General features: G+C 42.5%; 1 protein-coding gene across 2 annotated transcripts in view; it reads left to right on the top strand.

Moving 5' to 3' along the window:
- ELMO1 (engulfment and cell motility 1) overlaps positions 1-24,781 on the top strand; it is a 532,635-nt gene extending 507,854 nt beyond the window's left edge. For both annotated transcript variants that reach the window (XM_047095403.1, XM_047095404.1), the window contains exons 20-22: positions 7,559-7,641; positions 17,962-18,039; positions 23,380-24,781. In XM_047095403.1, coding sequence (XP_046951359.1) covers positions 7,559-7,641; positions 17,962-18,039; positions 23,380-23,580 — 362 coding nt within the window. In that variant the 3' untranslated portion in view covers positions 23,581-24,781. The remainder of the gene's footprint in view (positions 1-7,558; positions 7,642-17,961; positions 18,040-23,379) is intronic.
- The last annotated feature ends 2,308 nt before the right edge of the window (positions 24,782-27,089 follow it).

The following is a 27,089-nucleotide window of genomic DNA, read 5'->3' as shown; positions in this document are numbered from 1 at the left end:
TGGCCTGAGCGTTCTCGTCACGCACGAGACCCCGATGGACTGGGGCTTCAGGACAGAAAAGGGGAGGGCACAGAAGGAATGCTCACATATCTTTCCTGAAAAATGTAAAGCTGGGTTTCAGATGTCCACTTTCACACTACTCCTCCAGTTGCTGTTTTAAGGAGCAAAGACAACAGAAACCTGACTCTGTCGATTGCCTTTTTCTGATGACCCAGAATAATTTTCCATGAATCATGAACTTGATCCCTACCACATGTACTCATTATAGTTTAGTGTATCCCATGACTGTAATGCAGAGCTAATGGGAGACCCCAGGATGGCTAACCTGCTTCAGAGAAGTAACTCAGGCATTTAGAACATTTATTTATATTTTTTAATGTTCATTTATTTTGAGAGAGAAAGAGGGCACACGTGTGTGTGAGACAGGGAGGGGCACAGAGAAAGAGAGGGAGAGAAAGAATCCCAGGCAGGCTCCACACTGTCAGCAGGGCTCAAACCCATGAACAATGAGATCATGACCTGAGCCAAAACCAAGAGTTGGTAGCTCAATCGACTGAGCCACCCAGGGGCCCCTGACACTTAGAACATTTATGATCAGTTACATTCTGTCATCAGCTAAAATACATATCCCTGAAACACATATTATTTGTATTTATCTGCTGTTTCTGTACAATTCTATTTTAATGTGTATGTTTTTGAAGAGCCAGATTTTTGCTCTTCACCAAACCAGGGTCCAGGTTCTTAGACAGTATTAAGTGTGCGAATTAAACCAAGTATTATGTAAACATTAAAATACATAAGGGTGATACATTCGTTTGGAAGAAAAATGAGATAAAATGAACATAACCTCAGAGGACATCCCAGTTAGAGAAATCAGAGTGGGAAAGAGTGAGAAAACAAATAAAGAACACTATTAAGTAGCCTTCAAAAGTTACACTGACCCTGCATAAGTCATCTCAGCAGGATGTCACAGACTGAATCCTTAGCCCCAAGCCCCAAGGTCTTTCCTCTCATCACCCCAGGGCCCAAGGAAGTCAACTCTGTACTACCTTCCTTGCAGCCCATGGCCACCAAAGGCAAAAAGTAACCACAAGTGAGAAATTCCTGACACATTCAGAATCTGCGCTGACATATCAGGTGGACAACCTAGAACATTCTCTCTTCCTCCAGCTTAGAAATGGAACAGTCTAGTCTTTGTAGAGTCACTTAGCTCAGAAAGCAAGCTTGTTTGCTTTCATAGGAGCACGGCTTCTCTGGCCCACATTATTGGCCTCGCTAGTGGAAGGTGGAAGAAATCTGAAGCCCACAGGTACAGCATCTGGGACAGTGTCTCTGCATTGGCAGCGTTCCAGGCCTCTGCCTATAATGAGGAACCTCCCTTCAAGTCTCAGAAAGCCTTCCCCCTTCCACCATGGACAAGCCAGGCCAGTGGTTCTCAGAGTATGGTCCTTGACCCGTGAGCAGCATCTCCTGAAAATTTACTAGAAATACAGATTCTCCAGCCTCTTTTCCAGTCCTACTGAATCAGAAACTCTGAGGACAGGGATTGGCAACCTCTGTCTAAAACAGACTCTCCAGGCAGTTCTGATGCACACTCAGAATGAGAACTGCTGAGCTAGTTACTGCCTGATAATCTTCGTGATGATTTCCCAAATTTGGCTTTACCAGTAAGTAAATATTGTAAAAGAACAAAAAAAAAGTGATTTGACAGTGGGTTGCCAACTTTTCATTTTGATAAAAAAAGTCTAGTAAGAAATAAGATCTAACTAAAATTTAATATCACATTCCTTTCATTAAAAAAAGAAGGGGGAGGGGCTCTTAATCATGAAAAACAATAAGAAAGAGCTGAAAGACCTAATCTTGGAATATAGAACAGTTACTTCTACTAAATTAAATTAGCTTTATTAAAAACTCACAGCTTGGTCTTCATTTTCCTCTCGTTGCTGTTCACTGGTGAAAACTTACTGGCAAAACTTTGCTCGCGAACTTGGAACTGTCCAGAGGCCAGCAATTTGGAATCACTGCTACAGGGGGAAAATGAAGAGTTAATGGTGACTATTGCTCAAAGCAAACAGAAGTTTTTTGGGTTTTTTTATGTTTATGTATTTAGTTTTGAGAGGGAGAAAGAGTGAGAAAGGGAGAGAGAGAAAGCTACGGAGGGACAGAGAGAGAAAGGGAGACAGAGAATCCCAGGTAAGCTGCACACTGTCAGCACAGAGCCCAGCATGGGGCTCAAACTCACCAAACTGTGAGATCCTGACCTGAGCTGAAATCAAGAGTTGGGATGCTTAACCAACTGAGCCACCCCGGCATCCTGCAACCAGTTCTATACACAGTCTGCCACAGTCTCATTCTTCACCTGACCACGAAATAGGGAAAGTGGTCTGGGGAAAACACACACACACACACACACACACACACACACACACACACACACTCAAACACATTTGCACACAGCATAATTCATTTTTTTTTCCCGCATGGACCACTCACTGTACATATTATTTATTCCCGTAGTTATAGGGATATAATCCACTTCTCAACCCACATATAGGCATTTGATTGGCATTGTTTACAGGTGTTATATGCAGCACCCCCATTCTAGCTGTTTCTGTTGCTTAGGAAACTGGTAGCCCAGCTCCTAGAGAAGGTCAAGGGGTGGACAGCTCAACTTGTAGGGGCAGTTCCTGGGCTTGCCTACAAGCTGATGCCCCTACCCCCAGCTCTACCAAGGCCTGCACCCCCAGGAGCCCAGGGTAAAAGTAACCGGATATAAACCAGGAATGCCAATGCCAGAGAGAACCAGCTTGCCAGGGTGTTCACAGAGGAGCAAGGTTAGAGCTGCAGATCTCTAAACGGCTTTTGGTAGTGGCCACAGAGTGATACTGGTCCTGGGAAAGGGTTACAATCGTCCGTTCTGACAGTGGCTCCAAAACTCTAGTCTTACCTTACCTTACCTCTGCAGCCTTTGAAATCCAGTACTTCGGAGTTCAAAAGAGTTTCTCCATTAACAGTCTATCCATTGAAAAATAAACCAGGAATGCATACTTGTACAGGTGTATGCATGCAGGGGTGTGTGTGTGTGTGTGTGTGTGTGTGTGTGTGTGTGTTCTTGAGATTATATCTGTAGGCACATATGAGCCAAGTAGGGGGTGTATTCACGTAAATAAGTAAAATGAACCTGGTATGTGCTCAAAATGAGAAGCCCCATCTTGGGAAACTAAAGTCTGCTGCTTCAGGCCTGGCACCTGGTTTGCCTTTAATTCCAATTCCATGGGCATTCTGCCCATCATCTTAGAGCCCTTAAAAGTCATAAACCTCATTCCACTAGAAAAATGAAATGTTCCTTTAATTAATTTCAAGTGCCTTGCTCTTGTCATGTACGATTGCCCTCTCTTGAGACCAAGGGGGAAATTGTCTTCCGCCCCTTGAGTTAATCAGTGCTGAATATTGAGATATTGATGAACCAAATAGTGTAATTGAATCTTCTTGATATAGAGAGTGCGAGTAAAGATTGAGGGCCTCTCCTTGGCTGTCTTCATCCCTGAAGGTTTAGGAAGTCTCTTCTCATATTACTTTTGTTTGGCAGGAGATATGGCCCTACATCTCTCCTGCTAAGTTTACAGGCTTGCATCACCCTCACCAGACACTAGACTCCATTGCTTTCCAGCTGTGCCCCAGGCCCCTCAGTGCCTCCCTTTGAAAGAATCTAGGCCAGAGCTTCTCACCCCCACATCCAAGGGGCCAGAAAGAAGGCTCACTCCCTTGCACAAGGCGATTAAGCCTATTACAGAGGGTGGGAGGGGCAGCTGAGACAGCAAAACAGAGTGGGCAATTTGGGTCACTGAAGCACAGTGAATACTTCAGGTCCCTTGATCTATAGAGACAATTTAACTTTGATTATTGGTAATGAGAATAATCGCGGACAACATTTATTGAGTGCTTACTATATGCCAGGCACTATGCTAAGAGCTCTACATAAATTACCCTCTCACCAACCTGGAGAGGTAGACATCATTGCCCTTGTTTTACAGTTAAGGAAACGGAGGTACAGAAAACGTGGCTGGGAAACAGAACAGAGATCTGATTGCAGCCATCCAATTCCATGGCCCAGGCTTTTCCCCACTACCTGTGCTGCCTCGATTAGAAGCCAACATGATCCTGGCTCCTGCAATAGGACTTCATTCTTGGAGCAACCATATGAGTAGCTGATGCCATAGTTTCCACATTGCAGATGAGGAAGGTTAGGCTCCAAGAACTTAAGCCCAAAGTGGTACAACCAGTAGGTGGATCTAGAATTCAAAGCCAGTCTGATACCAAGGGCACAGCCCTTCCCACCACTCTGTGCTGCCAGGATAGAGATCAGATTCTTCATTGAACTGAACAGGGATAGGATCAGCCTGTCCCTCCTCTGAGCGTCACCACTCACCAGAGCGTCTATGGAGCTGTGTCTGCAGCAAGGGCTCTTGGCTTACTAGCTACTTCCTGGGGTGGTTTCTGACTCAATGTGGCTCTCAGTGGTGAAAGCTAAAACTATGTTGGTGGCCATGTGTGCCTTTTCAATTGTATTTTTGTTTTGAATCACAATTACAGATCCTTCCACAGATATCAGCAGTTAAAGAGTTTCCTAGAGAGTCTGAAGTGATAACCACATCTGGGGCTCTGTTCAGCATGATTTGAGGATTCTGACAGCTTCCAAACGTAGGGAGTAGTCATGACCAAGCAAGGGAGGGTAGGGTAGAAGAAAAAACAGTCCTGACTCTGTCCTCCACTAACTATGTGACATTGTATAATTTATTTCCTCTCTTGAGGCCTCAGTCTTCCCATTTGTAAAATGGTCGTATTGAATGAGATGATCTCAGTCCAGCTCAAACTGAGAGAAAAGGGCAGAAAGAAATGAGGCCATACCTCCAAAGATTTAGAGTGGACTGTTGGGTGCCAGCAGGGACCCTTTTGATTCCCATATCTCTGGGCACCCTTTCTTTATGCTGCTCCCACATAAAAATGCCTAATGGAAACACTAGCCTGACTTTGAAGTAATCAGGAGCCCGCTCCTGCCTCCTCAGAGTGTAGATTCAAGAGACGTGAGTCTGATTCTGCTCATGGGAATAGAAAGGACGGCATTCTACCCTTCTGATGCCTAATCTTCCAATGCATCTAGAGACAAACTATGCAAAGAGCAACCTTTAAAAGCCATGCTGTATTTTTAGAATTTTGTGTTTCCTCTTAGCCATAATCCTGTGAGTAATATAGCAGCTTGTCTCCTTGACAGGGGACAATGCATATAAAAAACAGAATATGTACTGCCACAAGCACAGTAGAAAAGTGCCTTTTCTTCCCCGAAGCCTCCTCATTAGAGATTCTGAAGACTACTCCCACTGTAGACCTTTGTGTTACTCTTGTCCCGTTCCATATGATGGCTTTTCAAAGCCAAAGGGTAACTTAGTATTTATAGATTGTAGAAACTCTTTCTAGTTCGTTGACCATGTTATATATGATACAACAAAAGACTCTCTGCACAGTAACTGTGACTCAAACTCCATCTGAAGCTTGAGAAGGCTTTTGACTTAGGATGTTAACTCTTTCACAAATTCACTTCAGTGGCGGGTTTTCAACTGAAAAGTAAACACGGAGTCGACCCAACTTCCCAGAGGGCCCAAATGTCTACTCCTGGGGTAGTGATTAGGCAACCCAATTGACCACTGAGGGGAACAGGGCTGATCACTGGTTATAAAAAATGGATCTCAGAAGAACTGAAGTCAGTGGTTGTGGTCAAAAGTAGGTCCGGGAATTATAGAGACTGTCTTTAGGAAGATGCCAATTCAAAGGGGCCAAACAGAGACAGGAAAGACATCCCAGGTAAAGGATTCTGCCAGTGAAGATAGGCTGCACTGCTGACTTATGCTGCGGGAACAAGTGACCCTCCAGATCACAGTGGCTTATGACGCTAAGAGTATATTCTCATTCATGTTACGTGACTGACATGGGGTGTGAAAGTGCTGCCCCACATAGTCACTCAGGGACACAGGCCAGTGACTCCTCTGCCCTCCCACAGCTGTGCCATCTGGATGGAATATATGGCTTGTTCAGTTTCTGAAGAGATTCTGGTGGGCAGTGACTTTTTACTGCCTCTGTCTAGAAGAGACTGGCATGCCGTTGCCTCTCACATTTCACTGGCCAGACATAATCATGTGGCCCCACCTAACTGCAAAGGTTGCTGGGAAGTGTAATCTTCCATATATATGTCCAGAAAGGGAGGAAAGCCAGATACCACTCAGCACAAGTAATTTCTGCCGAAGGGATCTAGAATTAGGACTGCAGAATGAAGGAACAGACATGGTGGGACAGATAGCAGGGAGTATGTGCAGAGATTCCTGGAAGAGTTGATCAAAACCCCACTTTTCTCTGGGGCTAAAGAAAGCTCTCAGGGATATCGACAGATTTGAACAAAGTCTTAGGAATTTTAGGGTACCTGAAAAATGTTAGCTTTTTAAAAGGCCTTCCTGTTGTATCATTTTGATATTCTATATATTTCATAATTTCGTCTTCGTCTAAATCTCTCCCCCACAACCCAATTCCCCAATAAAAGCAGGGGAGTTTTAATTATGAAATCTCTCATCATCTTCTCCATTAAGGGAGTCTAAGGCATTCGTTACTTGAAGTTTCTGCAGATCCTAAGTGGGCCTCTAGATTCACAGTCCCTTGTGGGACTACAAGATTAGGGATTGGAGAGGGACAGGTGACTTCACAGTTTTTTAAGCTATGGTTCCAAACCATCCTACTGCCTTCCCTCTCTCAGGTGATCTTGACAAAAGTTTGAAATGCACAAACCTGTCTTTTATCTTCCTCCAAGTCCTGAGTAAGACATGAGATAACATCATTTTATCTAACTGCATTATTCTCCAAGATAAATACCGGCTACCATCTCCCTATCAGAAAGGAATGTTCCCTTTATTTAATTGAGTTTACTTTCGTTGTCTGTAAAACAGAGATTAAAAAAATCTGTCTCCCAGAGTTGTGAGAATTAACAAGGTGGTAGAGAGTGAGGATTTGGAGAGTGACTCTTCAGATTGAGATCAATTTTTTGTGGTAAGGTTGCTTCTCCTCATTATCCAAAACTCAGAAGCTAATAGCTTCTCAGAAGCAAAGCACTTGGCATTGTTCCTAGCAAAAGGGGTCTTGCCTATTATCAGGATTAGCACCACTGGTATTATTATCATTATTATTACTACTGATTCTAGTACCATCATTTTTACATGACTATGATAGCTTTTCTTAGGTATTTGTTTCACAAATGGGCATTTGTTTCACAAATTCTGGTCGTGAACATAGAGTTTTCTCCCCAGGGATGCTTTTTTAGCAGACTATTTTCCTTTCTGTCCCTGGGACCCTGCCTGACTCCTCTTTCTCTTTTTGCCTCTTTTTTTATTTCCTCTTTCTGCGGTAGTTTCTCAGAATGACAACTGTGCCCGCCGACTCAGTGCTCACTCCTGACTCTTTATTGACATCTCAGCTTTCACATGGTGTAGTTACTTTCATTTTCTCTTATGAATTGCAGTGCCGGTGGCAGATATCAAAGCGGTGGTGACGGGGAAGGACTGCCCTCATATGAAAGAGAAAGGTGCCCTTAAACAAAACAAGGTATGATTCCGAAATTATTGCAAATAGTTCTATGCACACCGTGCAGTCAGCAACTGTGGTGGGCCCAGCCCTGCTTTAGTAGCAATGCGTGTGTGCGTGTGTGTGCGTGTGTGTGTGCGCGTGTGTGTGCTATTGCACATCACTTATTCCGCCCTCCTTCGTCCTTTCCTAAATGCTTTTACATCTCTCAGCCTTATGATTTCACTGATCACTTTCTTTTTTTCTTCATGTTCTTTTTTTTTTTATTTGAATCCAAGTTAGTTCACATATGGTGTAATAATGATTTCAGGAATAGAATTTAGTGATTCATCACTTATGTATAACACCCAGTGCTCATCCCAACAAGTACCCTCCTTATTGCCCATCACCCATTTGGTTCATCCCCCCACCCAACACCCCTCCAGCCACCCTCAGTTTGTGCTCTGTATTTAAGAGTCTTATGGTTTGCCTTCCTCTCTGTTTTTATACTATTTTTTCTGCCCTTTCCCTATGTTCATCTGTTTTGTTTCTTAAATTTCACATATGAGTAAAATCATTTGATATTTGTCTTTCTCTGACTGACTGACTTCACTTAGTATGCTACACTCTAGTTAGCATAATACACATCCATGTTGTTAATAAATGGCAAGGTTTTATTCTTTTTCATCGCCAAGTAATATTCCTGTGTGTGTGTGTGTGTGTGTGTGTGTGTGTGTGTACCACATTTTCTTTATCTATTCATTAGTTGATGGACATTTGGGCTCTTTCCATAATTTGGCTATTGTTGATAGTGCTGCTATAAATGTTGGGGTGCATATGCCCCTTCGAATCAGCACTCATGTATCCTTTAAATAATTACTGACTAGGGCGCCTGGGTGGCTCAGTCAGTTGAGCATCCGACTTCAGCTCAGGTCGTGATCTCACAGCTCATGAGTTTAAGCCCTGCGTCAGGCTCTATGCTGAAAGCTCAGAGCCTGCAGCCTGCTTCAGATTCTGTGCCTCCCTCTCTCTCTGCCCCAACCCACTCGCATTCTGTCTCTATCTCTCTCAAAAATAAATAAGCATCAAAAAAAATTTTTTTAATAAATAAATAAATACTTAGTAGTGCAATTACTGGGTTGTAGGGTAGTTCTATTTTTAATTTTTCAAAGAACCTCATCACTTCGAATCCCCACCACCTCTTCCATTTTCTCACTTCCTGTCCCCTTCCAACCGCAGGAATTGTCCCTTATTGTTGTCACCCAGCCCTCTCTCAAGCCTTCTCCACTCATCCCCATCCATTCTCAGGGCCTCTCCTAACTTCTCATTTATGTTCATGTTCTCCCTTCCCTGACTTCCTCCCCAATCTCTTTCATTTTCTTCTGCTGTCCTTACCTTCTTAGTATCTTCTCTGGAGTCTCTATGAAGCCTGGGAAAGGCAGAGACCAGATGATTCAAAATGTTTTAGAAAACTTAAGGGCCTGATAGCCTTCACCATCATGGAAAGTACTGTGAAATAACTGAAACCCATCTTAAAGGAGAAAACTTCCCCAAAGGTGAATGCTGCTTAAATCTCCTTCATGTCACAATATTTTTCACCCTCCCCTCCTAGTTTACCAACCAACTGATCATCATAACAGACCATGTTCCATACTAGAGGGCGTGGGGAGAAGGCATTATCTGAAGAGGTGGAAGAATTTCCTTTGCCCTCAGTTTGGAAGTATTTGCCCTTGGAAGGGCCATCAGGGAGCCAATTATTTGTTTCTCCCTCTCAGCATCTTGTAATACATAGTACCCATCCATGAACAAAATTATTCACATTGATCTGGGTGCTCCAGCCACCTTGGCACCAAAAATACCACCCAGATCGATAGGTTTCTCCTTCATCGTCCATGTCTGTATCTAAGAGGAATGTAAAGCTTATACACATCTCCTTCTCAATCAGGGTTAAAGTGAACAATCTCTGATTTGTAATTTCAAATTACAAATTTGAATCCACGTCTGCATAGGATGACCCTGTCTATGGTTAAAGAAAAACAAAAGTGCTGTGAAAGTACTATATAGGAAGATAAAGGGGAGCAGATACAACTAAGAAGGCCGATGGCAAGATCATTGTTTTTTAAGTTACATAAGTATCACTCACCTCAATTCTATGTGAATTCCTTCTTTGTCAAGCCTGTCACAACACCATCACGCAATTCACTTGACTGACAAGCGTAATGACACGAGGGCATATGCCTAAGAGTCTGTGGGTCATCCGTTACACTGCATTTCTCTCTTCTTCATGATATGGGGAAACAGGGGTTGTACTTCTCATCAGATTTCAGAGGAGCATCCTTAACTTTACCAGCAAACTAACTATACCAGCCTTCACGGTCTGCCTCCTTTACCCACTGAGATGCAGAACACAGTCTCAGGGAGCACTGGCTCCACTCGGTCCCATGGTTATATAACACTTGCCGCTGAGCAGGAAACAATGAGGGGAAATTGACAGCAACAAGAGTTTATAACCCAGAGAAGACCAGGAGAGGTGTAGTTCCTGGCAAAACAGATTGCCAGGACTCATGGACTCTGAGTAGGGATAGACAGAATTCTGTAAAATATGTGTGGAGAGATTGGTTTCAGCCCCTCTGGAGAGTCCGGTGTATCCAAAGAATCACAGCCAGATGTACTCACCGGAAGCAAAATGCACCAGTGCTATAAATTGTAGGATCAGTTAAGTGACAATTCTGATTAATTGCTTTAGGCTGAGTGAGGGCTAGTGTGAGAGGGAGGAACTTGGGGTTTCAGTCTTCTGGGGGTCATACTTTCATGAGCTTTACCTCCAGGAACCCTAGAGATTCTTGCAGGGAAGAACTGAGAAGGACCACTCCTCATGTCTCTGGTAGGGGAAAGGGAAGAGTAATCGTAAAATATGCCAGAGCCTTCTTCATAACAAAGCCCTTTTTCCTATCTAGGTGAAGACAGTTTCCCCCATTTTACCCCATTTTAGCCTTTCTGCCTCAACTGTGGAGTTGGGGGTAAGGGAGAAACAGTCAACAGCAGTCAGAGCCTCAAGGAAATTGATAGGAAACTCTGCAGCCAAGAAAAAGGGGAGGGGTATGAGGGGAAAGGGAAGGCTATGCAACTTGAGAAGGCGATAGCCACAAGATATAGAGCCCCTAAAAGATGAGGGGCTTAAGTGGGAAATTATAGAAAACTGTCCCTCATCCATGTCCTACCACCACACTAATAGGACTCCAAGATAATAATGTTGGATCAGGGCTGAAAGATCTTCAAGGCATAAACTCTCTCTGAGGAGGAGTACTTAGGGAACCCCAAGTCAGTAGAGGAGACAAAAACAGGGACACTACAGGAATTTGAAGCCTCTGGCACTTATAGCTATAGCAAATGTTAAACATATCCCAATTCCTTGCCAGATCAACATAAATCATCACTCTAAAGGTCTATGTATCTTACTTCCTATTACCTGACACAACATGTCTGGATCTCAACCAAAAAATTATAGGAATGCCACAAAAAAAAAAACAAAACAGCCCGAAGAAACAAAGCAATCATCATCAGAACCAGACTCCATTATAACACAGATGCTGGAATTATCAGACAGAATTTTAAAATAACTAGGTTGGGGGAGCCTGGGTGGCTTAGTTGGTTAAGCGTCTAACTTCAGCTCAGGTCATGATCTCATGGTTCGTGAGTTTGAGCTCCCTGTCAGGCTGACAGCTCAGAGCCTGGAGCCTATTTCAGAGTGTGTCTCCCTCTCTCTCTCTCTCTCTCTCTGCCCCTCCCCCACGCATGCTCTGTGTCTCCCTCTCTCAAAATTAAATAAACATTAAAAAAATTAAAATGACTAGGTTATAAGTGTCATAGGCTCTAATGGAAAAAGTAGACAACCTGAAAAAACTGATGGGTAATTTAAGCAAAGAGATGGAAACTCTAGAAATGAATCAAAAGGAAAGACTATCAATAAAAACACTGTAACAGAAGTGTTTCTAATAGGTTTATGAATAGACTTGACATGACCAAGGAAACTATTAGTGGCTTAAAGATGAGTCAACAGAAACTTCTAACCTGAAACTTAAAGAGGAAAAAAATGAAAACATTAGAACCCCAAAGAACTGAGGGACAATTGCAAAAGGTATAACATATGTGTAATTAGAATACCAGAAGAAAAAGAATGGAGCAAAAGAAATATTGAAAGAACGGCTAATGGAATCCAAAATTAATGACAGACATAAAATCACAAATCCAGGAAGTTTAGAGGACACTAAGCAGGATAACTACTCAAAAACAAAAACAAAAACCACTTGGGCATGGAATATGCCAACTTCAGAAAACCAAAGACAAGGAACTGAAAGGAGAAATTCACAAATCCATGATTATATGGGGATTTCAACACCCCTCTGTCAGTAACTGATAGATGAAGCAGACAGAAAATCAGTAAAGATATTGATGACCAGAAGAGCACCATCAGTCAACTTGATCTAATTAACATTAGTAGAAAATCCATCTGACAACAGCAGACTACACATTCTTCTCTAGCTCACAAGAGAATTTCACCAAGATAGACCAGATTCTGGGCCATAAAATATATCCTAACAAATTTAAAAGAATAACAATCATACAAAGTATGTTCTCAGACCAGAGTGGAATTAAGCTAGAAATCAGTAACAGAAAGATAGCTGGAAAATCTCCCCAAATATTTGGAAGTTTAAGAACACACTTCTAAATAACCCATAGTTCAAAGAAATCTCAAGGGAAATTACAAAATAAACTAAATAGAAATAAAATATAACTTATCAAAATGTGTGGGATGGGGCAAAAGCAGTGCTTAGAGGGAAAATTATAACATTAAATGCATATATATTAGAAAAGAAGTAAGATTTAAAATCAATAAATTTTCTACCTTAGGAAACTGGAGAAAAGCAATATAAGCCTAAAGCAAACAGAAGAAAAAAAATAATTAATATTAGAGTAGAAATCAATGAAACTGAAAACAGTAGAGAAAATCAACAAAGGCAAAACTTGGTTTTTAGAAGAGATTAATAAAATTTATAAACTTCCAGCCTGACTAACCAAGAAAAAATGAGAAAAGACACAAGTTACCAATATCAAAACAGGTGTGGGGATGATGATCTCATTTGAGCGTATGATATGTGTGGGTGATGTGGCCTTCCTGTGTCAGACTCCTCTCCCCTTAGAGGAGATCAACAAAACAAACTGAGTACATGGCGTTTTCCAATCTATTTTGGGTTTTGGTTTTTGGTTTTTTTGTCATGGAACTCATGGAAAATTGGATGGATGGATGGATGGATGGATGGATGGATGGATGGATGGATAAATGGGGCCCAGTGCTATAAACACATAGATAAATAGCCAGTAGAGGCTATTTCCTGGTATTCACTGGTCTAGATGTTCTGGTCACCACCAGCTCTTCCAGGCTACTTTGAGGGCTGAGACAGGCAGTATGTCTGCCAGCCTGGCTCTTTCATTGCATACACATGAAAATTGTTTGTCTTGCAACATCTATAGTGTTCATACACCCAGTTCATCAGGCAAAACATCAAAAGGCAAAGAGGAAGCTGTGGGTTCTGAGAATTGCCTTTCTCAATCCCACACACCCACACCCCTTCTCCTAGTACTCCACAGGGCTGTTGCTCCCTACCTCTGGGACTTCTGGTAGAAAAGGGGAGACCTGCAGCTTAAAAGGAGACCTGACGAAAATGTGTCCACAAGAGATCTGTCAGTACATGGTAGAGGAAATAACTAAGGTGTGTTGCTGGCTCTTCAGACAGTTTTTCCAACTAGAGGGTAGGTTCTGACATTTCATGCCATGGGTCTTTTGGTTAGTTTAATCGCTGAGCAAGACAAACTGAGAATTAGGGTCCATAAGGGAGACACTTCATTAATAGCAATATATTGGTAACTGACAGGACTTCTCACTCATTCAACATCTGATATGTCAGGCACTGTCTAAGGTCCTGGGAATAGGAAAGGGAAAGGAACCAAACCTTTCCCTGAAGGCACAGGCACTTGTTCCTAGAGTCATTCACTCAGTCAGCATTGGATGCCAGTCAAGATGAGCTCTGAGCATAAGTAGTGAACATAGTCCCCAGAAGGAAGATCTGACCAGATATCATTGATATGGATAGGACTATCCTTGACATAGCAGAAGCTTCCCTCTCACCATGTCCTAGAATCCAGCTTTTATTTTTCCAATGTGATTCATGAACCTGAAATAAGAAGCAGATTATACTAGAAGCTAATGTTCTAGCATCAGCTTGAAAACCCTGGTATTAACCCAAAAGCCCTTTACTGAGATTTACTTTATTCATCATTCATACTCATATGACATTGAGTATCTTCCTTGTACCATGCCAGTGCCAGGAGCTAGGAATTGAAAGATAAGCACAACCTGGCCCCTGGCCTTGGGTGTCTAGTAGATATAAAATTTATGTGCCAACATGCAATTATAATCCAATATTGTCTATGCCCCAGAACCTTTAAATACAGGGAGAGTCTGGGAGACTTGAAAAAGGCTCCCGGAGGAAATGGTATCTGAGCTGAGTTTTGAAAAGGAATTGTTCAGGGGTAGAAGCAAGAGGAAGACTTTCTAGGAGGAGGAGAGAGTATGTGAAAAGGCACAGGGGCTTTCCAATATATGAAAGAATATCCTCTGATTGAGAGACATTGAATTTACAGTATAGGATTGATAGAGACAGAGAGAAGAAAATGGGTGGGAGAACTATTGGCTGATAATGCTAAGATAGATTGGGGCCAGAAAGTTACAGCTGCCTGAAGAAGGCAGTATCCTCTATTATTATGTACTACATGAATGAGTAATTTTTGCCTTCTAAAATAGAAACTCAAACTCATAGAGATATAGATGAGCAGCAGTGTGTTACAGCTATGAAATCTACTGCTATGCCTATGGCCAATTTTAGCACACACACACATGCCAAGTTATACCCTATGTCTTTAATCAAAATGCTTTGCCCTCAAGACGACCTGGACATGGTGGAGAACCAACACAGTTCAAGTGAATGCTGGGAAAGATGGCCAAATAAGGCATGTCACCCCAAAACAATAAAAGGAATGGCAGCCAACACTGGATACTGAAAATATGTTGTATCAAACTCTACTCTTGTGTTCAGTCGGTCCATCATTTGACCCCTGGAAAATGGCAATCCTTAAAACAAGGTGCCATCCATGCCCAGAATTTCTCTGAGCTCCCCTGACCTAGCATGCCTTATCACTGGTCTTAGGGCCCAGGAGTTGAGGATGGGGTCAGAGGCCCCAGGGCATGGGTTGGGGGGGAATCTTCAGTTTCTCCTGCCTCCCATATCCCCAGAATTCTCCCATCCCAGGACTTCCTTCACATGCTGAGAGATGTGAATTAATGGAATAGAAAATGAAAATAAGGAGCTCCTGAACATTGTTTTTCACTGAATTAAATCCAGAGGGCATAAAAGACCTTAGGTTGTGAATAGCAAAGCCCCAGAGCATCAGATGTCTGAGTGCCATGGAGCATGATGAAACCCAAGAGGGGGACGTTCCCCAGACCCATGACCACGACTCTACCATCTCCTGGCACCTCTTTCCCTCACAGACAGTTTGGACAGGTGGCAGCTTCTGGAGTGTTAGTTCGAGAGGTGGCATCGCTCCCAGCTCTGTAGCCGCTGTGCTTGAAGTGCTGAAGAGCTGACCTCCACCAACGACTCAATGACAACAAGCCAGAGACGTCAATAAAACTCATTACAGGCGATAGCAGCCTTTAATGCAGTCATGTGGTTCAGAGAATTAATTCCTCCCACCCCTCCCAGGCAGCTTTAGTGAAATGAAAGTGGGGATTGACATCGTCACGAATTTCCCATTTCCTGCCTGTGTTTATCAGGAATCTAGGTCATGACAGCTCCGTTCATTCACTCACGTCCTCACTGGTTTATGCCTTAGGAGGGCAGAGCCTGAAGTTTGCAGGCCCCCTCCTTTCTCTTCCTTCTCTGTGCCTCTGCAGAACAGACGGTGTCACAAGGACAACCACACTGACACTCTGGCCTCAAGTGACTTTAGCACCTAGTCAAGCAGCTGCTTCTGGGCCCTGGTGGTGTTCACACTGGCTGTCATTTGCAAGGGGATGATTCACGTGACTGCCCTCAGCAGAGGACCGGTTGTCCAGCATCCGCCCAGAAATCTGTTTGTGAATTTCACCTTTTTCCAGTGACCTCTGAAGCTCACCGAGGGTGGCTGCCAGGCTGCCATATACTGACTGGTCGTTCACAAGCAAAGCCTTTCTATCCAATCGCTCAAGCATGAGTCAGAGGGTTTTCCTGAATGTTACTAAAATTTGTAAAAAATCATTTATATCAATGTTCCTCATCTAAGAACAATTTTTTCATGAATATATGAGATCAGAGCTTATATTTTATTGAAAAAAAAAGTTATAAGCTTTTCTGAAAGAAAAAATAATCCCAGCATCTTAACATGATTTTCATTTCACATAATTTGCCTCCAGTCTCTGTTCACAGGTACACATTGTTCATTATTGTGATCAGCATGTAAATGACATTCATTTTTCTTGATTTTTGTCACATCAGATCAGTTCTTCATAATTATTATACTGAATGGCTGGCTGAATATACTTCTCTGCTCATTTGTGGTTTCTTTACTTGTTTACCCAAAGTGGGGAGGACATTTATTTGGTTCTCATATTATGCTCTTACAGGTAATAATGTATACAGTTTTTGCTTGGTTATGAGAATTTTAGGAATAATCCCAGGAATGAGATCCCCGGTTCTTGATAAAGATTGCCTAAATGGTTTTTTTAAAAAGATAACACCAATTTATGATATCACTAGTAGGGCTCATGACAAACTAAAAGACCCAAGGGAGATGCCAAACTTAGTGGAAAAAATATTTTTGTTTCGTTTGGTGAGCTCTTTTTTGTTTCATTTTAATATTATTGACCTTCACTGGGCAGACCTGAATGGGGGCCTGAGAGAGAAGAAAGGAAAATGGGGATGGGGTAGTTTTACAGAAGCTCCCATTCTTGACTTGGCATTCTTTCCTTCACTTGCTCCTACTTCAGGCAGGGTGAGGAGGCCGAAAGAGTGTGAGATACTGGTAGGTCTGGGCTCAGAACAAGAGCTGCTCCTTCTTCATGAGTCAGATACAGACAAACCTCACGAGAGCCCAAATAGCCGGATGGTTGACTTTGTCAGGAGAGGCATCCAGCTAATGCTAAGCCTTCAGAATTCACTTGGCAAGAACTCTTTAACCCATTTGAAATTCTGAAATCTGGTGGCGTGGACCTCATCTAGACAGATGAGGTCCATCTTCTTTCTGGGGCATTCTCGCTGTGCATGAGTGGCCAAAGGCAAATCCTCTGATAGATGTTAGGCAGAGAGTGATGTGGAAAGATATGCCCTCCTGAGAAATTATGCAATATCTGTGTGTTATAACAATGTAGAGCACCAATGTGGATACACTTGGCCCTTCTCCAGATTAGGAGCTGGTAGGGTGTTGAGATGTGCCATGACTGTCATCTTGCAAAGATTGTATCCTGCTGACTGCTCAAACTAGTAGAATAATCATTGTGCCCAATACTGTACAGCACATAGAATTAAATTCTTAAGACATACATACATATTAGACATGACAGTGTTTCGGCTACAGCTACAGTGAAATGGCAGTGGTGTTTAGTCCTTGGCCCTTTGTTCTGACTCATAGCCTGCACTCAACAGGCACTCACCAATGAAGGAACCCGGGCATTCTGACACTGGGCCCTTGCTTCTCCGTTATACTCTGCAGCCTCTTTGGATAAAATTTAAGTTTTGTGTGGCCTTTGCTCTACAGTAGCTTAAGGAACAAAGGGCCTAAAGATAATGAGTTCACCCACCAGCCTCATGGGCTCCCATGTAGCTTTCATGTTTTAGGAAGCTCAGAGCCACATGGACATCTGTGTATTTGGGGTAATCAACGATAGAGCAGCCCTTAATCTGCTGGTTAGGGAAGAGTTTACTATTTCTCAAGGCCTCCCTGGACCTGGAAAGGAGACGCTGAAGAAAGAAGAGTGGCATGGCTTTGGACAGTCATTTAACTTCTCCAAGCCCCTGCCATAAAAGAGAAATGATCCCACGTGTGCAAGGATTATCTTGAGAATTAAACGAGATGGTTCATGCAGACTTCCCCTGAATAGAAGGAAAGTGTTGTGAACCTTGGAAAAAAAGGATGCTCCTTCCCCCCATCAGCCTCACTGACAAGCCCCTCTTGTGTGGGCTTATTCCACGTTCAGTCCGCAACCATTTGTAACTGTGGAACGAATGTACCCATTCTTAACGTGGTACTTTCTCTCATCCCTTGCAGGAGGTGCTTGAACTTGCTTTCTCGATCTTGTATGACTCAAACTGCCAGCTGAACTTCATAGCTCCTGACAAACACGAGGTAAGGGTCTCAGTGGGGTTAATTTGTGAGAGAGTGTCACATTTTCTCTAGAAGAGCAAGCAAGAGAGAAATATTGGAAATAAATTTCATTTTAAAAAAAAGCCTGCCTAAGAAAAATCATGAACAAAGGAACATCTTGTTGATTTGGAATAGAATGGAGACTTCTTTAAAAACTGCCCATTATAACCAATTCAACCTCTTACTAGCTCGACCAGTAGTTCATGGTAAAGAAAAAGAATGTACAAATGCTTCATACTCAGCAAGGACATAATTGTTGATTTGAAGAAGAATCAGCCCTGGTCAAGTGCTGGTTTTCACTGAGTATTTAATTTTTAGTCAGGATCTTCCCAAGATAAACGTGTCTCTCTTCTTTAAAACATTTGATGAAGTAGGTTTTCTACCATGTTTCTTTAAGTTATTTTAAGAGTTTTGGGCTGTCTCTGCTGTTGGAATTTTATTTTTGAGATGATTTTATTCCTTTTTGACATCTTGTTATATGTATAATTTGTTTCTCTTCTTGAAGCACGCTGTCAGCTATATTTAAAATATTTAGCATAGATCTAGGAAAATGTATTTGTAAGGTGAAATAGCAGCTATGGTTGATTTAACTTGTTCTCTTGTAAACCAGAGCCCAATATTATGTTTGAAACTCTTATTTTTAGATGATACCATTCAAATTTTTGTTTTACATACGGTTGCATAAACAGCTTTTAGAAAGGAAGGGAACATTTTAATGGAACCTGACTTTTGTTTCCCATCTCCCCTAGGAGACTCTGCTCATTTAGAAGTTATTCAGTATCTAGTTTTCACTGGTTTAAAGCTTTTGCATAAAATTGTACATCCCAAAGAGAGAGGAAAGATTAGATGCAAATCCTGCATTTAGAATGGTGCTTAAATGTAATTCTGTGTTACTTGACATTTAGTTTGCAAAAGGGTATGACTTTGTCTTCATCTTTCTGAAAATAGATACTGTGTCCTACCATTTCTCTTTTTAAACAAAATTGTGGTTATTCACAGGCCACCATATTTAAGACATATACAGCTTATACATAGTAGTATAGAAAACTGCTTTAAAATGTAGAAATGTGGATGTTATTTAAATCTCTGCAAGGCTGTTTTCTCCAGTTTGCATTAATTCCAGATAAGGATAAATGTTCTGGGACTGCCAAATTTTATTTGTAACTGCCACATTTTATTGACATAGTGAGGAGAAAAATGCCATACACTTGTGAATACTTTTGCTGTCTTCAAATCTCTTTCATATGTATTACCTCATTTTATTTGCATCCTCGGTCAATAAAACAGAACATTCTATTACAGGTATCTTCATTTACCACATAAGGAGAGTGGCCTCCCAAAATCGAATACCTCAACATTAGTAAAGATGATAGTACTTACAACCAGTGTGGATTGCCCTGTTCCAGGCATCCTCTGTACTTCCCCTCACTTAATCTTCACATACCTCTGAAAGAAACAAACTGTGATTATGCCCATTCGATAAAGGAGGGAAATGAGCCACAAAGAGGTTAAGAAAGTTGTCCAGAGTCAAACAAGTAGTACACAAGAGAGCTGGAATTTAAACCACAGGACCCTTGCTCCAGAAACCCCGTCTCCCTGGCCCCTGCACTGTGTAGCCAGGAAGGCGGAGAGCAGGACCTGAACTCAGCTTCCTGCCAGTGCCTGTCACCAAGTGTCAGCAGTTAATCAACTCGGGGCCAATCTGGTCTCCCCTATACCTCCACCCACACCCAATTGCCCCCTCCAGATTCCTATCAAAGTAAATCCAATTATAGTGTTTATTTGCAAATATTCCTGTGTGCATCTCTGAAAATAGCATCCATTTGGAAACCTAACTACAATACCACTATTACACCTGACTTTTTTAGACATTTTGATACTACCATCTGTAGTCAGTTTTCAGATTTCTCCACTTGCCTCGTGTATGTATGTGTGTGTGTGAGTGTGTGTGTGTTTCTTTTATACTTTGTTCCGATCAGAATCCAAATAAGGTCCATGCATAGAAATTGATTAACTTGTTTCTTCAGTTTCTTTGAATCTGTAGGTTCCTCTCTTTCTCTCTATCTCCCTGTCTTATGAGCATCTGCTTTTGCTTTTTTTTTCCTTTGCAATTTATTCATTGAAAAAAACAAGTCATCTGTCTGGTAACCTTGCTGAGAGTCTAGATTTTGCTTTACTATAAGCATGTGTATTAGTTTGCTGTGGTCACTGTTGCAAAAAATTACCACAAATTTATTGGCTTAAAACAACATAAATGTATTACCTTACAATTCTGGAGGTCAGAAGATGCACATCTTTGGAGGCTAAAATCAAAGTATTGGCAGGTCTGAATTCCTTTATGGAGGGCCTAGGGGAAAATCTGCTTCCTTGCCCTTTCCACTTTGGGAGACCACCAGCATTCCTTAGCCACGGCCTCCATTTGTCCATGGAGGTTGAGTCTCCACAGCACTTCATTCCAACCTCCTCCTTCTCTGTAGTTAGAACTCCCTCTCTCACTCACTCCTATTCTGTTTCCCTCTTCTATGTTTTAAGGACACTTGTGATTACATTAGGCCCACCTGGACAATCTCAGATAACCTTTCTACTTGAAGATCAGTTGATTAGCAATTTTAATCCCCTTTGCTGTGTACCCCAAAATCCTCACAGGCTCCAGGGATTAGGACATGGTTGCCCTTAAAAGGAGAGTTTATTCTGCCTACTGCAACCTGCACTGTTACTTCTCATGTTTATCCGTCTCCTGTGTTTCCTGTTCAGTGATAGTTAGAGGATTAATCTAATTCAAGCACAACTTTAAGCAACAGTGGTGTTGTATTTGGTTGTCTATCTTTCGGAGATAGAATTGATGGTTATTGCCTAGATCCTTGGACCCATTAGACATTGGAAAAGGTTAATATCTCAATTCTATCATTCCCTTCTCATTTATTAGCGGGAAACTGGCCCCATATTTGAGGTAATACAATTTACATATAATAGGCAGGATAAATACTTGATTCCCGTTATTAGTCTTCAAAATAATTCCTCATCTTCCAAATGAGAACAATGAAGTGTTTTGGCGTTTGAGAATCATTATAAAGTAATGGATGTAAACATATCAGTGTTTTAATAGGTTGCAGTTATTATCATTATCAATGTCCAAATTATCCTATCTAGAGAAAGTCGGAGCACCTTCTGGTTGACTTTTGTGTCCAATTGACATGACCCCAGATGTCTTTGGCAACTTTTCAGTCATTTTGCTATGACAAAATATTCCAGGCTCCTCTTGCATGTTTTCTGCTTTCTCTCTTTGGAGTCTTGGTCCCTTTTTGGTAGAAAATGGTATTTAGCAACCAGAATCTGGGCATGAGGTGTGCTTACTATTGCTTGGTTCATCATTATTTTTAGGTCTTTTTATGGGCAAAGCTAAGAGCTATGGTGTTTTTTAAAAGACAAAATACATTGTAAGTTCATCTTGATACTTCAAACTCAGATTCTGTACTACAGAGTTTTTATTTATTGGTTGATATACTTTTCAATAAAATTTTCTGTGCCTGCTGCTTCTCAAAAGAAAGGCGCCACAGAAGTATTCCTGTGGGTTACATTAATCTGTACTAGGAAGCTAGCCAGGACTGGCATGGCTATACAAAAAGCAGTAATCCCAGCACTTAGGGATTTACAGCGTTCGAGCTGGAAGGAGCCTTAGAGAGCATGGAGTTCAGTGGTACCAGTATCTGGAGGTATATCAGAATTCACTGGAAGTTTTTCTGAATAAAATTTACTTACCCAAGTATATGCAAGTTCATGATCTCCAGGGTAGGACCTCAGTATCTATTTTTATCAAAGCTATTTATGTGGAAATGGATGTTTAGATGAGTTCAGAATCTATCTAAGGTATTACTGAGGACATTAATACTTCCAGAGATCTCTTAGCGCTCAACTGATATTTAGATGGGTTAAATGCTTTGGCAGAGATCACATAGCCAAGGCAAAGTTCTACAGTTCAGGGCTGCACTACTAAGACATACAACCTCATAATACAGCCATGGTGCTTCTCCTCAGCTGAGAAAGTGGTGCCATCGGTGGGCACCATGGTGAGACTTCCATATCACTGTGACTTAAGATTTGTAAAGTCCTTGCAGTCTTGTAGTACCTTTTATGTTGAGATATGTTATATTCCTCACCACAGCCCAGGTAACCACACTGCAAAGGACAAGCTAAGTAGGGTCTGGAATTGTCACTTGACTGAGTGAGGGCAGGACAAAGGGGAATCTAGAGCATGTTCTAGAAGGAAGACTAGTCTGACAGTAGGAGCAGAGCAATTGGTATCACAGAGATCCTCCGTAGGACTAGAATATCCTAAAAGGTGAGAAGAACACAGCATCCAGAATGCAGGCGGTTTTCTCAGATTCTGGCAGCAGAAGCTAGTCCTTCCACCAGGTATCATGGCTCTAATACCATGTCCCCAACTTACAGCCCCTGGGAGGGAAGCTGACAAGAACAAAGCAGGTCCTCAGGTAAACAAGGTACAGTTTCTTCCCTCAAGGAGTTCACAGTCAACTGGAGAAACAAAGAGCATGGTTCCTTTTAATGAGAAAGGAAGAATAAAATTCTTAGTTCGGTGCTCTGGAGGGCCTTCCCAGAAAAGCCACGTCCCCAGGAACCAGGCTTCAGAGATATGGAGGAGAAAAGCTCTGGAAACTGAAGACTCAGGCAGAAGAGACAGACAGCCAACCCACCTCCCATGAAAATCACCCAATAATTTTAGCCATTTTGTCCACCAGACATTGGGCAGCGCTTTTGCTGAGAAATGCAAAGGTGGGACTACCTTTGGCCCCAGGGCAGGTGTGGACTGTCATAGTGAGTGTTAGGAATCACGTAGGAGAGGCAGAGGTTAGCCACTAGACTAGGAACCATGCTTGTAGTCAGGAAAGAAGCAAGCTCAATGTAATGCCGAGCGCAGTAGTGTTGGAATATATTGTACCAAAAGCTTAAAATCAGACTCACTGGTGGGATGTTAGAGACGTCATGTTGCAAAGTCATGCAGATCCGAAATCCTCCTGCTATTATGTAAGAAGGCATTATTTGCATAGAAGCATGCAGATACTAGAGTCAGATTGCCTGGGTTCGAATCCCACTACCTGCTACCAAGTTACTCAGCCTCTCAGGGCCTTGGTTCCCTTGACTGCAAAACAGAGATGATAACAGAAGTGTCAACTCTATGAAATGATGATCTAGGCAAAGCACCTTCTCCAGAGCCTAGCACATGTTGAATAATCAGTGTTAACCATTGTTACCACACTTGTGATTGTCATCAGTAGTTACACTTGTCGCCTCCTTTTCCACCAGTACTGTATCTGGACAGATGGGCTGAATGCGCTGCTGGGGAAAGACATGATGAGTGAGCTGACCCGGAATGACTTGGACACCCTGCTCAGCATGGAAATCAAGCTCCGCCTCCTCGACCTGGAAAACATTCAGATCCCCGACGCACCTCCACCCATCCCCAAGGAGCCCAGCAACTATGACTTCGTCTATGACTGTAACTGAAGTGGCCGGGCCCAGAAGCACCCCCTCCAAAACTGGAAAATCTAGCTAATGGGAGAGAAGAATGAAAACACACCCACGCCTTGGAACCCTCTCGCGGTCAAGAGAAGCTGTGGGTCAACACTTTCTTTGGCCTCGCCTCTAGCCCCAGCGTTCTTCTGCCCCTACCTGGCATCCTGCTCACTGCCCTGATTCTGTTTCTAGACTCCATTGCTTTAGGTCACTTCCCATGCTACAGTCTACTGGTGGGAGCAGAGCAAAACCCACCGCCAATAAGAGATCCAAAGGGCCCTTCCGTCCTATCCCCCATCAGGCACATCCTCCCTCCCCGGAATGTGCAAGCCGGCAGCTCCAGACTGCCCCCAAACCTGCCCGCCAGACGGAAGGGAGTGCCCCAGTGCTTGCGTCTGGAAGAAACAGCCTAGCTTCTCGAGAAGACCAAACACCACCTCCTCGTTCCCTTTCTCTCTAGAGTCCGCTCACACCACCAGTTCCGTGTGAATTGAAATCAGCTTCCAAATCCCTTCCCTCCTCCGTCCAGGCCTTTGCCTCGTGCTGTTCCTCTCTGGTCCCAAGAGCAGCAGCAGCAGCAGCCTCGTCCTAGCTTTCGCCAGCACCGGGTCTCCCGGACACAGTCCCAGGTCCCATGCCCACTTCACATCTGCACTGTGACTGTGACCTACCTTCCTTCCTCGCCAGCTAGTCTTGGGTGTCCTCTCTCTGCCCCAGCCCACACCTGCCTTCTTCATGCCTCACACCCTTCCGGCCCCTTCGCTGAAAGCACAAATGGTGAAATCAGTTGTCGTCCCCATCTCTAATATACTAAACCTAATGCCTCTGTGGCAGGCGGCCCCTGTCTAAAGGTTTGGTGTTACCTTGTGCTGGGGTTTCTGCTGCAACAGGCTCCACGGGATGGTCAAGCTGTCAGACATCCAAGTTTACATCACTGTAATTATTACAAGTATTGACAATTTGCAAGGGTTTGGGGTTGTTGTTTTTTGTTTTTTTGTTTTTTTTTTTTGCTTTGTTTTTGTACAAAAGAGTCTAACATTTTTTTGCCAAACAGATATATATTTAATGAAAAGAAGAGATACATAAATGTGTGTACTTTCAAGGTTTTTTTTAATTATTATTTTAATCCTAAACATCTTCCTGAGAATAACATTCCCTTACACATGCTGTGGAATAAAATTAATTGTGATGAGTTGGGGAGCCTGTGTTTTGATTTGGTTAACTTAGGTGCTTGCTACTCGGTCATAAGCTTCACTCGTGAGCTTGTCAGAAATGTGGCATCTTTGGCCCCACCCCAGCCCTCAGAATCAGGTGATTCACGTCCCCCACTGGCTGAGGGGACTTAACCACTGCTATGTCACCGTAGACTCTGAGCATCAATAAGGAATGTTATTTCTAAGGAGATCATCTCAACTGGTAGAGAAAATCAGACCCACTATGTGAAAATATGGCTATTTATGTTACACTGTTGCCTCCCGACCAGGACTTTTCCTCTTTTATTTTTTTCTTCCTTACCATTGTATAATGTATAGAACTGGCCAAATTCAACACATCATACTTTGAGGGAGCACATTTAGCTATGAAAAAGAATGCAAACCCATGGACCAGAAATAAATTAAGTCAAAACTAAATAAGCCTAACTATGAGTTAATAAGATATGGGTCAGAGCCCAGCAAAGGATTTTTCTGAGGTCAGTTTCCACTGGAGGTGTATCTGGATCATAAACTCCGAGGGCCGGAAGGGATGTCAGAAAGGTCCAAGCGTGCAAATTAAGCATGGTTGCAGCACAAGTCACTCTGGGCTTGCCGCAGAAGTGTTAGATGCCTTCAGGTCACTGCTCTTTACCATCATCAAGATGTGCAATTACAGACTGACTTGAGTTGAGATGACATGGTCCAGAGCCCTCCATAAATTGCAGGGGAAAAAAAGTCCTTTAGAATCCATAGTAATTCACAGGCGATTATGCTTCCCATCAGAACACTCACACTTGACTGTCAAGTAGATGCTTCCTTTGTCATTAAGCGTTAATGACGTTAACCCACCTGTCCTTCCTGTCAGGCACACTTATTGATCCAGCCATCATCATGATAAAATGATAAATACTAGGTAAAAGAAAGTAGACAGAGTCATACTATTTTTACTTTGAAGTTACCAGATCTGTCCTTGAAAGGGGAATTCTTTGGATCAAGGTATCTGAGGTCCTGACTCCAGGTTTAAGAGACTGATCTGTCCTAGAACCCTTGCTGGGAAGAACCAGCCCCTGTCTTTTTTGGCACTCGTGCTTTGGTACGTTAAATAGAAACTAACCCTTTCTCGACTATGAAGAGAGCATTCTCCTAACTCTCCTTAGACCTCCTTCCTCTGCGGATGGATGAGATCCAGAGTATGACATCATTTTTTCATTTTGCAACAATATGAAGCAGGGTTGCTGTCAATATTTGGACAGCTCATCTTGTGTGTCTTGACTGACAACGCTTCCCACACAGCAAGCCTTCCCCTCCAGCTCAGCCCCTGGGGCCTCAGGTTTCCAAGCCTGGATGGATGAATTGGCCAAAGCCAGGGAGGGGTAAAGTAGGAAGCCCAATTTTATCATCAGGTCTACACCGCATTCCCCAGTTCAGCTTTACCTGCAATAAAACTGGTCATTGCTGATATTTTAATTCCTGTCTAATTTTTTATTTAGAACCTAAAGCAGGAAGGATAATTAATTGGCCCCCTCAGACTCAACTACTTATAAGGGTAGAAAAACCTAACAGTCATTGCGAAGGAAAAGTACCAGACTAATGTTTCTTGAGTCTATTTGCAAATCCATCCTAAGCCATCTTCCAATTCTCAAATAAAGCATGTCCTACCACCTCTTCTTACAATGAACTCAGCAGGTGTTCCAATGACATACATTCCTTTCATCCATTTTGTTACAGTTATGCGATATTTTACAATTAATATAAACCTTTAGCTTGAAGGAAATGAAATATCCATACCCTAATAAAAAAAAGTGCTTAGAGCTAAGCACTAGGAATATAACAAGAATAAGATATGTAAATCTAGAGTTTGCAAAAATAAGAACGAAATCTGTAAGATCAGAAGTGTATAATCAAGCTAGTCAAATACAAAACAAATAATTGCAGCACAGTGTGACAAATAGTACTATATAAATATGTACAAGGTAGAGAACTAGAAAGGAGCTTGTGCTCAACACTTTTGATAATGGGATTAAGTAAGGCAAGAAAAGAATAGATACTTGAGTCTGGTCTCAAAAGAGAGCAGACTTTCCCCATGCAAGAGACAAACACTCCAGGCAGAGCAAAGTGTGCAGGGCATGGAAGCATGAAAACCCGTGACCGTTCACAAAGCCATAAGTCACTAGGTGTGACTGGTATGGTAGGATGCATATGAGAGAGACTACTGCAGAGGAGTGAGACACAAATCATGAAAATCATGACATAGCTTGCAGGGGACTTTTACTTGAGGGCAAGAGAACGCAGTCAGAGGAGGGATGT

This window comes from Lynx rufus, unplaced genomic scaffold (assembly GCF_022079265.1).
Source record: "Lynx rufus isolate CCGP_SWC_20201006 ecotype Redwood Valley unplaced genomic scaffold, mLynRuf1.p SCAF_4, whole genome shotgun sequence".
In the NCBI taxonomy this organism is placed as follows: Eukaryota; Metazoa; Chordata; class Mammalia; order Carnivora; family Felidae; genus Lynx; species Lynx rufus.
This window is presented reverse-complemented; position numbering and strand designations above follow the sequence as displayed.